Source organism: Columba livia, chromosome 1 (assembly GCF_036013475.1).
Source record: "Columba livia isolate bColLiv1 breed racing homer chromosome 1, bColLiv1.pat.W.v2, whole genome shotgun sequence".
Classification (NCBI taxonomy): domain Eukaryota; kingdom Metazoa; phylum Chordata; class Aves; order Columbiformes; family Columbidae; genus Columba; species Columba livia.
Genome location: NC_088602.1, coordinates 197,392,861 through 197,409,684, shown reverse-complemented (window position 1 = coordinate 197,409,684; position 16,824 = coordinate 197,392,861). Strand labels below are relative to the sequence as shown.

Genomic DNA, 16,824 nt, shown 5'->3' with positions numbered 1-16,824 from the left:
GGACAAGTCTTCCCAACCCATGTACACGTGTCGCACTTGGCAGTGGCTTTGCAGCTTTCTTTTGGATGAGTGGCTGCACCAGCATTTGCCGGTTTACAGCAGTTAAACACATTCTACGCAATACCCTTTTTTCAGTTTTTGTCACATTTCACTTCACAACCACTTAAGCGTACCCCTCCCCCACCCCCGCCATGATGCTCTGATTTACGGCAGGTGATGTATTTTGTATATTAACACAGAAAGCTGCTTGTCACTTTTCCTCCCGCCCCTCCCCGCCCCGCAGTGACACGGACCTCTAGCACACTAACGGCTGGAGTCACAGCAAAGAGTCCAATGACCAGCAACACTGTCTGAAAAAACAAAACACTTTAATTAGACAACTGCAAGCACCTCAAACAACTGGTTATTGTTACAGCATGGGGCTACCGGCTCACAATCTAGTTATTGCAAAGGCATGTGAATAAATTTCATATGGACAGAGTCAAGAAAAAGTGGCACCGTCATTACACGAAGATCAGAAGTAAGCTTACATTCATCCCACTGACTTCTAAAAGAGGCCAAACCGCACCTCCATACTGTACATTCTAAAATCTGTATTGCCTATAAGCTTCAGCCTATGCAGCTTTTGTTTTTCCTAGGAAACATGTAATTGTTGCGTGCAGCTCACACCGTATGTCTAGTTATGGGAAAAAATAAAGCTAGTGCAATTTGGTTTAGAAACATGTAAAGCTATGAATGGAATGAGCATGATCTCGCTTCTTGGATTATTTTACTCACTGCACTGTAAATATTTGCAGCTATATCCTTCCTTAACTGATTCCAAGTGCACACTTTTATTATAAAAGAGCAGTAATTCTACACAGAGAGTGGTTCTCATGCTTGACTTTTAATTTTTTTTTTCCTTAAGGTATAGTACAACTTACAGTGCTTATAAAAAGGCAACACCATATGGTACCATGTCTTCACTATCACATTGTAAGGGAGATTGCTATTTTCTTGTCTTAAAAGCACTTAAAATAGGCAAAAGTTCTAAAAGGGAGTGCTAAATGATAATGCATACTTTATTAGAAAGAAGTCTAGCCTTCCTTTAAAGTGCCGTTTGGGGAATGAAATCCTGTAAACCAGAGCCACTTTGTTTAAAATCCAATGAACGGGAACTGCTACAGAATAGAAATCTTACACAATTCCTTAAAGCAGTTTAAAGTCCACTACATGCAATTGGTTTGCTATAAAGCTCTCTAAAACTTCATCGCTTTACTCCGAAATTGAGTCCCCAGTCCCATAGTTAAATGGAAATAAACATTTACAGGGTGCATTTACATACACTATAATACAAGAATGATGTCCCTTTGCCAGAAGATAAAATTGTACAATTCCTCGCCATAACTCAGTTCTGACTGGATAAATTTCTTACGCTCGTAAATTATATAATATGCATCAGCTAAAATATTATTTTTTTTTCATAAATAGTTACAAAACTTGCCAAAACACATGGGGGGAAGTTTCCTCTGTTCAAAAATCCGACATCTGAATGCCACACAACACAAGAAACAATGCTTAAAGACACCGTAAGTGTTTTCTGAAGAAAGTGGGTGAGTAAACTACCAGCTGAAGACAAAAAACTACCCTTCCCCAAGAACACAGTGCACAAAAAGCAAAATGTCAAACAGTACCTCAAGCAAAACAAAGGTCTGAGGATTGCAGCCAGCTCACGTGTGATCCTGCTAAAGAATTTGTGACAGTCACCAGTTAGGTCCGATGCACCGGAAAGTGGTTGCTGGCTTTTTATGTATTTAGTTTTAAACAGCCGGGAGATTCTGCTAAGAGTTGAGCCACGGGTGCCGCAGGCATTCTCCAGCCGAAGCACGTTTTTCCGGGACCATTTCGAGCATGGGGATCAGGAAATCTGTAAACTGTGCAGCATCTTCAGGAGGCCAACCATACTTCTCCACAAGCACATCAAAAAGACTCCAAGGTTTCAGCTTGGTAATGTGTCGGAGCTCTCCTGCAAACAGAAACATGACTGGCATTAGAAAAACACCTCATTATCCCTGTTAACGACTAATCTCTGTTTTCAATCCCACTCTGCTTTCACAGCACCTTGACCGCGCTGAGAATCACTCCTTAGGAAGGGCAGCACTTTACAAGCTTGCTTGAGGTCCTCACAGGAGACGAGTATGTCTGATGTCAAAACCAAGAGGTCATTCCCACAGCAAACGGTATTTTACACCCGGGCTCCGCCGTATGCATCATTTCAGATCTCCTGCTGGCTTCGCTCTGTCCCCCGCACACAAGGTCACTCATTGACACACGCTCGTGCTGTGGCAAAAACACTGTGGGCCTGTCCTGTCAGCCAGCGAGCCCCGATCTTACAGAACCCGCTCCAATCCAGAGATGGAGGCCTCAGTAACACAGCAGAGCAGCGTCCGCTGCCAAGCACACCGAGCAGAGGTTGGCACGTGGCAGTCTGCTCCTCCACCCCTCGGCCCGTCCTTCCTGAGGAGGAAGCGCCACCGCTGCCCACGTCTCCTCCGGCCCCACCAGCGCAAGCAGTGGCAGCAGCTGCCGGATTTGAGTTCCATCAGAGGGGACATGCGGCCAACTCAGCAACGTGTTTCAGGCCAAAACAAACGCAGGAAGCAAGAACCCTTCCGCCATTCGAACCTGCAATATTATCCAGGTCTATCCACGGGTCATCCGGCAAGATGGGGAAGACTCTTCTGCTGCTCCCTGCTCCTCCATGGCCATCTCCCTTCTTCCCGGGCATAAACGTGAGCCCGTCAGTCTCCGTGTGACACTACAGAACCCGCCTCGGAGACCCCTGTGGTGATTCTGTGATGTGCCCTGAACTGCTGAGGAGGGTGACAGGTTCTCACCCAACGCTGGAAGCTGAACACAACCCACCCACAGCTTGACAAACACAAAACCATCTGCTATGGGGACACGCAGGCCATACTATTTTTAAGCAAAGTGGTTTGGCAACTTTGTTGTTGTCCCCGGCTATAATCTACTGCCCATAAAACACCACCAGATGTCAGCTCGCAGGTCTGAGTTTCTGTACATCCCTGTGGCTGCAGAAGTTCCAGGGCAGGAGAAGAAACCCATGTCTTCAGACTGTCCCAGAGAGCCCGAGCATCTGAACGCAACAGATTAAACACGCCACAGGCCCAGCAGGACAGGGTTCTGCCACCTCGGGCCACCGCAGAAGGTTCTAGGCAGGATGCAACACAACAAAGCAGCTCTCCGGGTGCTGCCATAAAGACCCCAGAAGAGCAAGTGTGCAAACGGCTGATCACTTGCAAGAGACCTGCTGATGACAGAAAATAAGGATGTGCTGCCCACCGCTGGCCCTGTGTCCTCTTTCCACCCCACAGGGCAGGAGGGGCGCAGACAGAGAGGACCGTGTCTGCTGCTGGCTCATGTCTGTCATTTACAGCACAAGCGTGTCCATGTCCCAGCAGAACCCACCAGTCAAACTCCACAACGCTGCCTGGGTCCCGGACTGACCGCGCTGTGAATTCCGAGCGGTGCGTTCGCTTCCAGGCGCAATCTCAGCCCCTTAAAATCTTTGTGCAACTCTGAAATTTAAGTGCTGAAAATCTTAACGCCTTTGAAGGTTTCAAGAAGCGTGTATCGGTGGCTACTAACAAGAACAGGGCGTAAACTTTCTAATAAGAACACATAAAAATATTGCCAAAAAGTGACAGAAAACAGTGACTTGTTATGGACTGCAAGCAAAAAATGGCTATAAAAGAATCATCAGGTTGTGTCCACAGCTCCTGCAGCTCACAGCGTTCATTGCAAGGGTTGCCATAATTATTTACCAAATTAGACTAACTTTGGGGGAGTGTGTGTGCACACACTGTCTTCATCTTTGCATTCAAATCATATAGTTTCAGTTTCCTCCCTCAAGCTGTATAAAGTACGATTGCAAGATGAGCCTCCTGGTGTCACTGTGGAAGGCGAGTTCATACTGTTCGACTACTCTTCTTATTTAGAGGAGGCTGAGTTTGAAATAGCCAAGCTAAGCCCAGCACACCTCACACAACACAATATTCTGGAGCTTCCTTCTGGTGAGGCACAAACTATTTTAGCACTATGGGCTGAATCCTGCCACAAGAAATACTGTGAAGATTGTAAAAGCGTTTAAGAAGATGGAAGATAGTAAAAATTATCTGTGTGGAGGCCAACAATTAAACTAGTGCTTCAGTTTCCAATAACGATCATGATGCTGACCATGGAACTGAAATAGGGCAAGTAAAAGGCAATAAAAACAACTGAGGGGGCCAAGAAGCTCAAAGATTTTATTTAATGTGGTAGGTCCATCCCATTTCCATCCTAAAGCTCCAGGGAAGGCCACCTTAAACAGAGGTGTCTGGTAAAATGTATTTTCATCTGATCTCAAGTGCTCAGGCCACAGCAGATGAGGCCCGAACGCAGCGGCTCGCTGGCCGGGGGTGCAGTGGGTCACCCCTGCCAGCCCACCAGACACAAACCCTCCCGGGGCACCGGAGAGGCTGGCGGTGCTGGGGTGGCCGAGGACATGGGTATCTGGCGCCCAATTCCATGAAAAAGTCTTTAAAAAGTGAGCAGAAAACTCAACATCTCCATTTTTCCTCCACAAAGCATTTGTTTTCCTGACTTGAGACAGCAGAATGACTGGTATGATCTGAAAAAGCAGCTTGGGCTGTTACTCCTTCGTCCTGCATTTGACATTTTGTGCTTCCAGTAAAACAGGTGGGGTCCGGTACACTCTAGGGTTGCACAGCAAACTTGCAGTTACATTGTGTGGTGGGTGAAGCAAGGCTTTTGAAGTGCTTAAATCCTGCCCAGAGCCCCAGCAGATGGTGCCTCTGAGGAAGTCACTGAAGTCCCCAGGGGACAACAGTGACACTTTGCAGTGGAAGATGCCCACGGAGGCAAGTGAAACCACGCTCTTTGTGTACCACAAACACGGCTTGCATCATGGACATTTTAAGGTTTTATGGAGTCATTGGAAAATGTCAACCCCTCTGGTATAAAGTGACAAATAGGAATGTGAGACGTCCCATCTTCAGGGGGGTCTGGCTGCGGGGTCTTTGTATTTCAGTACCTGTTCCTGACAGCGGGTGCAGACAGGGCGGGCAGGGAGGGCTGGGAGCTGTTCTGTAGGCTCTGCCCCTCGCTCCAGCAGCTGCAGCTCCTGTCATGGAGTCATAGAATGGTTTGGGTTGGAAGGGACCTTAAAGATCATCTAATCCAACCCCCCTGCCATGGGCAGGGACACCTTCCACTAGACCAGGTGGCTCAAAGCCCCATCCAACCTGACCTTGAACACTGCCAGGGATGGGGCATCCACAGCTTCTCTGGGCAGCCTGTTCCAGTGCATCACCACCTCATGGGGAAGAATTTCTTCCTTATACCTAATCCCAATCTACCCTCTCCCAGTTTAAAGCCATTCCCCCTTGTCCTATCACTACATGCCCTTGTAATAAGTTCCTCTCCAGCTTTCCTGTAGGTCCCTTTAGGCACTGGAAGGTGCTATAAGGCCTTCCCATAGCCTTCTCCAAGTTGGACAATCCCAACTCTCTCAGCCTGTCCTCATATCAGAGCTGTTCCATCCCTCTGATCATTCTTGTGGCCTCCTCTGGACTTGCTCCAACAGGTCCACGTCCCTCCTGTGTTGGAGGCCCCAGAGCTGAACACAGGACTCCAGGTGGGGTCTCACCAGAGCAGAGGTACAGGGGCAGAATCACCTCCCTGACCTGCTGGACACACTTCTTTTGATGCAGCCCAGGACACGGTTGGTTTGCTGGGCTGCAAGTACACATTGCCAGGTCATGTTGAGCTTCTCATCAATCAACATCCCCAAATCCTTCTCTTCATGGCTGCTCTCAACCCATTCTCCACCCAACCTGTATTTGTTCCTGGGATTGTCATAAACATAAACCCATAGACAGGTACCTCCTGCCCAGCCCTTTTACTGATTAATACCCTTACGGGCCTCTCAGCCCTGAGTCTGTTCATCTCACGTAACCTGAGCTGGGTTTTGCGCTGCTGACAGGGCCTGTCTCTATGACCCCATGTCCGTGGGCTCCAGCACTCACTGCCTGCTGCAGGGGGAAGCGGGGAAGCGCTTGTTTTAAAGTCACCCCATGCAAGTTCCACTGGCTGTCCCCGAACTCTCATATGGTGGGTACTGATGCACAACAGCTCTGTTTTCAGCTTATCTACCACCTTCCCATTTTATAAACCTTTATTATTCCTCCAGCAACCTTCTCCCCTCCACAAGCAAAAGCCCCAGCGATTCATTAGACTCCCCCAAACGGCAGCTGCTCCACGTCCCTGATCGTCACTGGTGCCCTTCCCGCAGAGGTTACTGCTGTACCAGAAACACCCTCACGTGGAACAGGCAGTTCCAATACAACAAGAGGAAGAATCACTGGACTTCTCCTGCCCTGTGAGCCCCGCAGCTCAGCCCGCAGCGCCACACGTGCACGATGCAGCTGGCGGGCGCTGCCGACAAGCTGTGTGCTCCGGCACGGGGCGCCAGGGCTCCGGGGAGCCGCAGCGCTGCGCCGCAGGACGCACGCTCGCCAGCTGTGGTCAGCATCCCCAGATGTTCTCCCATCGCGTGATGGGGTGCTCCTGACATAGCCGGTCCCTCAACACAACACAGTGCTGTCTCGTGCACTGAGGGGACAAATAACACTTGAAGCATCACCATGTTCCCTCACATGTCAAAAACCTGTCTTAAAGAGCAGGCTGAGCAAAGACAAAGTACGAAAGACAGAACCATCAGGCCCAAAGCGTTTGCTCAGGTTAATCACTTTCTTGTAGCAACTGATTGTAGAGCAGTTGCATTTCTGTATAACGCCAAACGCAGCCAAGGCTGCGGTGTCAGGCATGACGGTAACTCGGTGCATTTCCCGCGAGACAGCGCAGCGCAGAGCGGAGCGGCGCGCTCCGTCCCGTCACAGCCGTCCTTCCTGCACCCCTCTCTGCAGGGAGCTTACGGGAGCGCGAGCACTGCCTGCACACAGCTCGGTGTCCAGCACCCAGGTACTCCCTGCCCACCTCTGTTACTCTTTAGCGGTAGCATGTGCTGGACCACCATATGTGATCGAAAGCAGTTCACAGATGATTTTCCATCACCTTACAAGCTACACATCACTTGATTCCTTACATTTACAGGAACACTGGACAACAGATAGACACAGACATATGTTAGAATCCACACGTTGTTGAGTACATCCCAAAATGAATTTTAAATGGAATATTGAAACGAATACTGCAAATTGTGGCTTTTCTCAGAAAGCCAAGTTTACACCAAAATTCTTCTTTAGTACAAGCTCTCCATTTAAATGGATATATTTCTTCAGTACCCATAAAAGAACATATTCTCCTTTTGGATAGTATTATGCTTTAAATTAGTGTTGCATAAATACCGTTACCTTTTTTGGTGAAAAACTCCTTGGAATATTTCCCCAACATAGCGTATTTTCGAGGGATTTTTCCCAGCAGTTCAATGATCAATGCTATGTGGTCTGCATTGGAGAACATTGCCAGCAAAACAGAAACATACAACAGTTTAATCAGTACATTGCATGCACACACTAACACTGGCCCGGTACAGACAGAAATAGATTGATCTCGGTAAAAAAAAGATGTGCAAGCGGCTTGGTGGCTAATTTGGAAAGGTGCTTTCAGCAAAACTTCCTTCTCAAAACAGCATTTGAGTATCAGCTGCTATAAACAAGTTTTGCTGTGCAGTTTAAAATGTACCAATAGTCCTTTTTCAGAACATTACGCTAAAAAAAACCCAAAAAAATTGTCACAGATTCCTGTGTATTTTGTTTTTCAAAAATTTTTGTTGTGTGGTTTCAGGAAATGCTCCTCAGCGGGACAAGCTACAACCAGCCACAGCAATTCCACTTCTGTCTGCATCACGGCACCTTTCAAAAAGAAGAGGTACTACCTCTGCGATTGAAGAATTCCCGAGAATATTTTCCAGATAGAGCAAAGTGCCTTGGGATATTGCCTAGCAGCTCTATGATGTGTGCTATGTGGTCTATGAGGGAGAGAAAAAAGGATACGGGAGTGGAAGGGGCAGGGAAAGGATGGGATAAAAAGAAGAGGAAAGAAACTGGAATTAGTAAAAAATCAGAAATAGTTTCAAATCAACAATGTTTGCAGCAAATCCATGCAGAGGTTTCCAGGATCAGCAGAGCTCTGGCATCATCATCAGCATTTAGGAACCATGAATGATGCCCACATTACCACTGCAAAGAGCACTTACAAGCAAACAAGCATGAAAATGGACAGGTATACAGATGGAAGCAGGAGTTAATTCTGATTTAAAAAAAAAAATTAGTAATTGCCTAACTCAAATAAAAATACACAATGTAAACATTATTCCAGCGTCACTCTTATAAAGAGAAAATACTACAAAGTTTAAATGTTTGTTTCTTTTCTAAACTAAAATGTTGTTATTCTCAATCAAGTTTCCACACATATGCAATCTTACAAGAAGGGCAGTTTAATTCCTTCAGGCAGTTGTTAAGTAGATGAGTATCTGCAGAAGGCAGTTTATGCCCACCCATTGCTAGTGATGGAACTTAAAACTAAAAAGAAAAAAATCATATTGATATTCTGAAAACAATGTGGATGAACAGTTCACTCAAATACAAAACTTAACCCCATTGTAAGCTCACTGGAAATTTCAGAAGAGTGTGAAAATACACAGAAATATAATATGTGAAAAGATTCATACCTTCATCCCTGGAATAGTCTTCACCAGAGTGTGGTTCAAACAAATAATCTCCAGTTGCTAGCTCAAAAGCCTATAACATAACATACACATTTATGGGTATTTCAGAAATAACATTTTTGATCTTAAGATGTCAGCAAAACATCACAACTATCTCAGAACCAAGCAGGAACAAACATTCGAAGCTCAAGGCTGACAACTGGACCCGAGACTCAGGAGAGGCCACTTACCTGGGGACCGTCACACCTGCAGCACCGGGACAGCGCAGCCCGGGCTGTGGTGGGAGCCCCCGGCAGCCCCCACGCACGGCCCCACGTTTGGCCACGGGCAGCACGTCCGAACCCCGGTGGCTCTGCCCACTCAGCCGGGATGAACAAAGGAGATGGACACAGAATGTGGAACCGCCGCGGTCCCTCCCCAGCCAGCGACGCGGGGGCTCCATGTGCTGAGCAGGGAGGATTTGGGACCGTTGAGCAGCCCTGTGCTGGTTCCCAGCAAACAGCACCCAGCTGCGGAGGAAGCGGTTCTGAACACATCACCTGCACGGGGTGTCCGTGTAAGCTGACATTAAACATGTTTAGCACATTAGTGTGCTGTCTATTGATCATGTTAAATATGTGTAAGTTAATGAAGCTGAGAGAGAGCTATTTCTAAATATTCAACAAATACACTTGTATTTGAAGGTTAACTATTTGTCAGAGATTGCATGTTGTGGACTGAAATACAAAGGTCTGAATCAGAAATAAAAACCATATATGGTCCATCCGTAATTAATCACTTGAAACTAGCAAACATGGTAAGCTTCCTTGGTGACTCCAAATCTAAAACAGTTTTTAAAAACGTATTTTTGTTGAATCCAGAGTCACAGAATCACAGAATCATTGGGGTTGGAGCGACGTCTGGAGATCATCTAGTCCAACCCACCTGCTAAAGCAGGTTCACCAGAGCAGATCACACAGGAATGTGTCCAGGCGGGTTTGAATGTCTCCAGAGAAGGAGACTCCACAACCTCTCTGGGCAGCCTGTTCCAGGGCTCTGTCAGAGTAAATACTGCAATCATGGAGTAAAATACTGAGACTGACATTGGTGAAGGAATCCCGAGCAGACACCACGATGACTGATCTCTCCAGCCATCGCGATGCTTCCATGGGATGCTAACCCTGTGTCATGGCAGGACAAAACTGAGTTTTTCTTTATTCGTTTAATGCATATTAAATAGTCACAAAGTGCTGAAATAACTCTGAGAGCCCACACCTGTGTTCAAACATGGATTCATCTAGGCTAAATTGTTAAACAGTGCTCCTTCTGCTCTGGATCACCAATTACCCAAACAGTCACAGAAATGTAATTCTTTCCAGGTGGTTTAAACACCAAACTATTCTTCATCTCCAAGACCAGGGAAAACATCTGATCCAGAAAATCATTCCAAGAATCAGGCAGAACTTCTTGGCACAGCTCTAGGAGGGGATTTTGCTCCATCAGAATATTTACTACAAAATATTTGTCTCCTGAAAGCATACACTTTTCTGTTCCAATTTGTAATCTGGAATTGTTAAATCACCTTTAAATTTAGCTTATTTCAGGGCACTTGGCTTTTTCAAGCTGTGAACTGCAGTGTCATCCAAGTGGGCTATAGCCAAAATAATTCATTGCAATCATACATAGCAGCCAAAAAAGCAAGAGTGACCCTTGTTGACATTCCCGTTGATCATACAAACAGGCATTTAATTTCTGAAGTCACTATCACTAATAGTCATTCACTTTTCTTCTTATTCTAAAGCTCAAGACTGAATTTTCATTTTACAGCTTAAAAAAATGTGAAGGACTTCTTAAGTTACCAGGTATTTAAACTGAGGAAATTTTTAGAGTAGCCAGAGGAGATCACTGGTAAAGATCTCTAAACACAACATGGAGAACATGGTTGTTCTCTTGAGACAAGAGTCCCAAGTGTCCCCTCTGTAACTAATGGGAATGTAGTCATTGGAACAGCCAGGTCGGCTCTCCTGCTGATGGGGCTGATTTCTGAGGACATTCAACAAACTCATTGCTATTTAACGTATTCCTGGGCAACAATGGAAATGTAGCTGAATTTAGCCACAAAGGTAGACTCCAAAAGAATACAGCTGCTGTCCCCAAAAATGAAGTCTTAATAGCTTGTTATGTCTGTGTGGGCTTAAGAGGATTAAAGTGGAGAAACTATGCAAACTGTTCACAAATAAACAAGAGGTAAGCATACCACAGCAGTACACTGGATTTTTAGATCTGCTTGTATATAATAAGAGCTGCAAGCTCTCATAGATTTAGGGTATTTATACCACCCTTTCGCTGAAGAGAAACTAAAGCTTTTCAAAATTATGATGCTGCTGCCTTTTTCCTTTTTGTATAGCTTTGACTCCATGCCCAGTATGGGCTGCAGCTGCGGCGTCTCAGATATTTGATTTCCTAACTCTCCTTAAAGGACTCTGCATCAAGAACAAACAAACTTCTGACTTGGGCGCACACAAGACAGCCCAGAGACAGCCTTGCCTTTGGGTGCCGCGTAATTATCTGTAATAATAAACCTTAGCATTCACGCAGGACAATGTCTCACAGGTTCATCTGTAGCAACCTGGTAATAAGTTCCTAGAGATCTGTAGGATGGACTGGCTACATAGCACAAGATACATGATACTAGTAGGGACTCATTTAAAAAAAAATAAATCCTTGACCTAGGTTTTTACCGTGAAGTAAAATAATCAGCATTAAAAACACAGTAATAAACCACAAGAAGGACAATGACACCTCTGGACTGTGTCAGGGCTCTGCTCTTTAAGCTGATGTCCAAAGGTGTGGTGCACCAGAAGGCACATGCACCCACTACCGAGTCAGCACCACCACCAGAAGAGCTCTGTGCTGCTGGACTCGGAACCAGCTCTGGGAACGCGCCACTGCTCTGGGCTTCCCCAGCACTCTTCAGCACCCAATGACGCTTTGCACCGAACTGTAGGTACATAAAACCACCCCATTTCCAACTCCTAAGTCGCTGACACTCTGTAATAAAACCAGGAGGTGGAGACTCTGACTGACAGCAGGCTGGACAGGTCAGCAGAGCACCCTCATGGTAATGCGGGCTTAACCACATGCTGGGCTGGACCCAGGGGCGTTACCAGCCCTCGGTGGGAGGCAACTTCCCGTCAGCACCCACACCTGCGCACCTGGCACCACACTGAGGCCACCAGTATGAGAGAGACCCTGCCAAACTGGAGAAAGACCAGAGAGGACCTCTAAGACTTGAGGGGGCTGAGCGGGAGATGCAGGAGGAGAGGCTGGTGAGGCTGTTTGTTCAGGTTGGAGAAGGGAAGGAGAAAGTGGCACTGAATTGCTGCACTCTGCCTGAAAGGCAGTAACAGAGAAGATCAAGATACACTCTTCCCAGTGAAAGGACAAAAGAGAACACACACATGCAATAAGATGGAAAATTCCAAGTGGACATGAGGAAAAAATTGTTGGGCAAGATGGGCTGAGCAGTGGGCCAGGCTGCGGGAATGGTGTCCTGACAGATACCTACACTTCAGCTGGGTGAGGTTCTAAGCAACCTCATCTAACCTTGAGATTAACTCTAGTTCAAGCAGGAGGTGGAGTACCACAGTCTCCTTTCAAACTAAATTTGGCTATTATTTCTATGATGCTACAAATACAGATTAACCATATTTACTTACTTTCCCTTTGAAAGTATTCATTTATAAAAACTAGTTTCTTGACAGAAACTCAAGCTTTGAATTACCATGATCTTTTTTTACTTAATGTTGACATTTCCCTCAACAGAAATCAGCATTTCAGTTATTACATGGAGATAACAAATGAGATACAGCACACTCAACATATGGCACAAAAGCCCAAGCCAATCATCCATCCTTACTGACTGTACTGGCAATCGCTACTAATCACTTTCCTAGGGTTATCACAAAAAAACAGCCTAGAATCCTTTTCTCCATCTGCAGATGGAGAACCTTTCACAGAAATGGTCACACTGCTGCTTCTGTAGGCTCTAGAGAGGCTATTATACCTCTCCTGCCACGTGACTGTATATGAGCGTACCACAACACTAAACTGTTGGCATCACTATTGTATATTATGGATCCATGTCTAATCGCACAATTGGAAATGGCTACATTTTCACTGTGCGACAGCTGTGCACTCAATCTGGTGACTGAAAATGGATGCATGCCTAGTGAAAGCTGTCTGGGAGAGGACTGCAAGAACAATTCACTTGGACTGCATCAGCCTCCCTGAATTCCTCTTATCAAGCCCCAGCTGAAAAAGGACAAGTTATAGGCCAGAATTATTATTTTGACAGATGGGATCACGCTCTTGGCCAGAGTTTCTCTGCCCCAGCTGAAAAGAAGTGCTGTGAATAAGAAGATTGTACCTGCTTTAAAAATAGGCTTAGTTTTAAGAACGTGGTTCCATAGGTAAGTGGGAGCATGGAAAGAAGAGTGAAAAGCTTTTGGAGACGCACACCAGCTGACAGCTTGCTCTCCCATGGATATCCCCCTCTGAAGAGCCAGGCAGTGAAACAACATAAAAGGCATTTTGCACTGTTAGTGATTGCTACGAAAGGCCAGATGTACAAAACACAGACGTGCATGGGAAGCTTGAAAAGGAAACAGGTTTCTATTATTTGCTGTACTCCAACCTCAGAACCATGCACATGCTGAGTGGTTGCTTTAAAAGTCAATTTCTTCGGAAAATCATTTTCTTTTGAATGTTTCAGGTTGTCCACCCACCACCTCCTAAAAGGGTATACAGTGATTAATAACAGCATTTTGTACTGTGTCTGCCTACTGAAAAATATGTGCATAGTGACTTGAAGTTCTTCTCTTCCCTCAACCAGATTTTTAATTTTCCATTTTTCCTCAAAATACTGCTTCTGTGCAGACCGAGGCTTGGCATCACACCTTCAGTATGTGCCACTCGCCCATACTAGCATGATGATACTCACGATCCCATGGAGACACTATCATTTTTTTCCCCACTTACAACACAGGAAGAGTAGTTGAGGATGGTCACCTCTCCTCTCCACTTCACATTAGAGGCCATTATGGAAAGAAGTAAACTGGGGGCTGAACTACAAGCACCTACCCGTAGGTTTAATTTTAACATCATAAATTACTATATTCTGCTCAGTCTTCATTCTGTCCCTCTGCATTCTCTCACATGAATAGAAATGCTCCTAATAAAACACACCCTGTAAGCTTGCTTGTCTTGTAGAAGCATTTTCCTCACTTTGAAAGCTGTTTGCCTGCCCCCTTTCCCTCTCACCCCAGTAGTATTTTCTTTCATAATTTGTATTCTCTTTGAGTAGATAAAACACCAACTACAATTTTCTCCTTCTCTGACTTCCTGCCGATATACAGTTATGATCTATTTGCTAGTTCTTACTATAAAAACAAGATGTTTCAGGAATCACCAATCACTGCAAAAGCCACCTCAGGTGAGTGTTAAAATCATAGTCTTGTTAATGTCCTGGCCTGTGACACAGTCATCTCCCCACAGCTCAAACAAGACTGTACATGATGAACAACAGAAGTCAGATGATGAGACTCATCATTTCAGGTGCCTTTCCTGTCTCCAATCTAAAGAGCATTAACAAGGAAAAACAGAGTAATCTTGGAGCTTGCAGTAATTTCCAGAAGCAACACAAAGGGACACCCTCTGCCAGTGCTACCTCCCTTATCTTGCCAGGATTCCTTGGCAGCAGCACTGGAATACTGTGCTCCATGGTTTTTGAGATTTAGGAAATGCTAAATCATGCAGTGCCTGTTCAGATTCTGCTCCACAGAAAGCAACTCTCTCATTGCTGCAAATGTGGAAATTCAGCCTGATAAAATTAAATGATCAAAGGTGGTTTCGATCCTGCCAAAGGCAGCACCGGCTCCAAATCTGTTCCTTTTTTTGGGTGAAAACAAGAGATGCATATCCCTGTTGGCATCATAACAATAGGGTTTAGTACAGCAAGGGAACACAGAATTTTCTAGAGTTTAATAAATGTGGAGAGAGATCCTCACTGTCTAGCTTTCCATGACACAGCTGAGCATTCCACTTAAATAGGCCACATTGTTAAAAGAAAAAGAAAGGGCACTGTGCGATTTCCTAAGCAAAACTTAAAAACGTCCAACAGACAATAGCAGAAAAAAATCACTCAGACACCAAAAGTTTGAGAAAAAAATTTAAGTTCCACTTTTGTTGCCACCTTTGCAGAGCGCAGAGCAAGCAAATAACTCTGTTGTAGTCTGGAAAAGCCCACTGGTATCCAACTTCTTTCATGGGCTCCACAGCACATCATTCATGCACTGATTACAAGCCTCCAAAGAGAGGTATCATGCTCTTTTTTTCCCCTGCCTTTTTTTTTTTACCTTTTCTTTTTCTTTTTTAAAGACTCTGAGTCTCAGACCACCAGAGCAGAGGCCTGAGGGTACTCCCTGTCATCCTCTAAAGCTGAATCAAAAAGGTACGTTTCCTGTTCGGAGCACAAGAACTGGGTCATGTTGAACCATCTAACATGAGGAGATTCAGCTCACAGACTGCTACTTATTCACTGACATGACACCAAAAGAACTGTAATGTTATTACCACCAAGATGTTTCTCCCTCTCTGCACTGTTTCTCTTGTATTAAATGCTATCTGGGTAGAGTCCTTACATGGCTCTATGTAGCCTTCCAGTGCAAGTCATCCTGATCAGAATCTCTGGTTATTTCCATGATAAAGACAATACAAATAAAACAAGACTTTTCTTTCCTGAAAGCTACACCAAACACATGGGGTTGGTGGCTAGACAAAACCAACCTGTATTAGCAGAGCCCAGCTGAGGAGAACACTCCATGTAGATGCAACATGCAACATCCCAAAAGCCAGTCTGACGAGGGAGGAATGCTCAAAGTGGCTGTGCATACATGAACATGGGTGCTTCACATGCTCAGGGTACCGTCATCAGACACTCTTGTTTAAAAACATCATCATCACCATCTCCATCCGCACTACTAAAGACTAAGTAAAAAACCTGATGAGCAAAGGGTATGATGAAAAAGAACAGCCTGCTGCTGCTGTGATTCAACACAACTTCTGTGCTTAACGCTTGCTGCCGTAAAGACAAGAACCAGTAGCTCTGCTATTCTCATAGTCGATGCTATTCCCAGCAAGGAGGATTATTGCATTAGCAAGCAAAAGGCATTGGAAAACCTCAGGCTCAAATGGAGATTCAAAAAGCACAAGAGCAAGTTAAGATCTCAGTGAATCCTGGCCCCATGCATTCCAAGTAGTCCTTCGTAAAATCTAGTCAGGACACATGAAAAGATTGAGGTGTTTTATGTAGACATCTGGAGGTCAACCTGACATGGAAATTCTATGAACCTTAAACTAATTCAAAGAAAGGTCTGGTTTTATTGTCTTTTTTTTTTACACTGAGACATTATCTAGAACAGAGATGTCAAACTCATTTTCACCAGGGGCCACATCAGCCTTGCAGTCACCTTTAAAGGGCCGAACGTAATTTTAGGACTGTATAAATCTAACTACTCTGACAATTATACAGTCCTTGAAGGCGACTGTGAGGCTGATGTGGCCCCTGGTGACAATGAGTTTGACATCCCTGTTCTAGAATAACTGACACACTAGTGAATCCAGCATCCAGCCTTTGCTCTGATGCTACTTTTCTATACTTTGCATTCACATTCATTCACATCATTCATACTAGGCACACACTTTTGCAATATGTGTTATTATCCTTCCATACAAACTGAGACAAAAGAGCCCATCCAAAGTCAAAATCATGATCAGAATGAAGTACAGGATCCGTAATTATGTAACGCGGTTCCCACTGGAAAGCCACACAGCACCTTTCCTACCCATTCACAAACGCAGTGTTTCTGACAGGTGGATATGATCAGAGCAATTCCTTGCCTAACCCGAGCACAATCTCAAACTTAGGTCACTTACTAACATGCAGCTACTCCTTAATCAACAACCCTTTTTATTTTTTAAGTTTAAAAAAGCAGGGAATGAGAAATACCATGTGCAATCACTATGGAGTCAGCTGG

General features: G+C 45.1%; 1 protein-coding gene across 11 annotated transcripts in view; it reads right to left on the bottom strand.

The window, feature by feature from the left end:
- Nucleotides 1-351: 351 nt before the first annotated feature.
- SRPK2 (SRSF protein kinase 2) overlaps nucleotides 352-16,824 on the bottom strand; it is a 142,447-nt gene continuing 125,974 nt past the window's right edge. For 6 of the 11 annotated variants that reach the window (XM_065049074.1, XM_065049079.1, XM_065049075.1 and 3 more), the window contains 4 exons: nucleotides 8,753-8,822; nucleotides 7,958-8,050; nucleotides 7,434-7,526; nucleotides 352-2,005 (listed from right to left, as the gene is read on the bottom strand). In XM_065049074.1, coding sequence (XP_064905146.1) covers nucleotides 1,821-2,005; nucleotides 7,434-7,526; nucleotides 7,958-8,050; nucleotides 8,753-8,822 — 441 coding nt within the window. In that variant the 3' untranslated portion in view covers nucleotides 352-1,820. The remainder of the gene's footprint in view (nucleotides 2,006-7,433; nucleotides 7,527-7,957; nucleotides 8,051-8,752; nucleotides 8,823-16,824) is intronic. The other 5 variants (XM_065049081.1, XM_065049082.1, XM_021298146.2 and 2 more) reach the window with 2 other exon arrangements.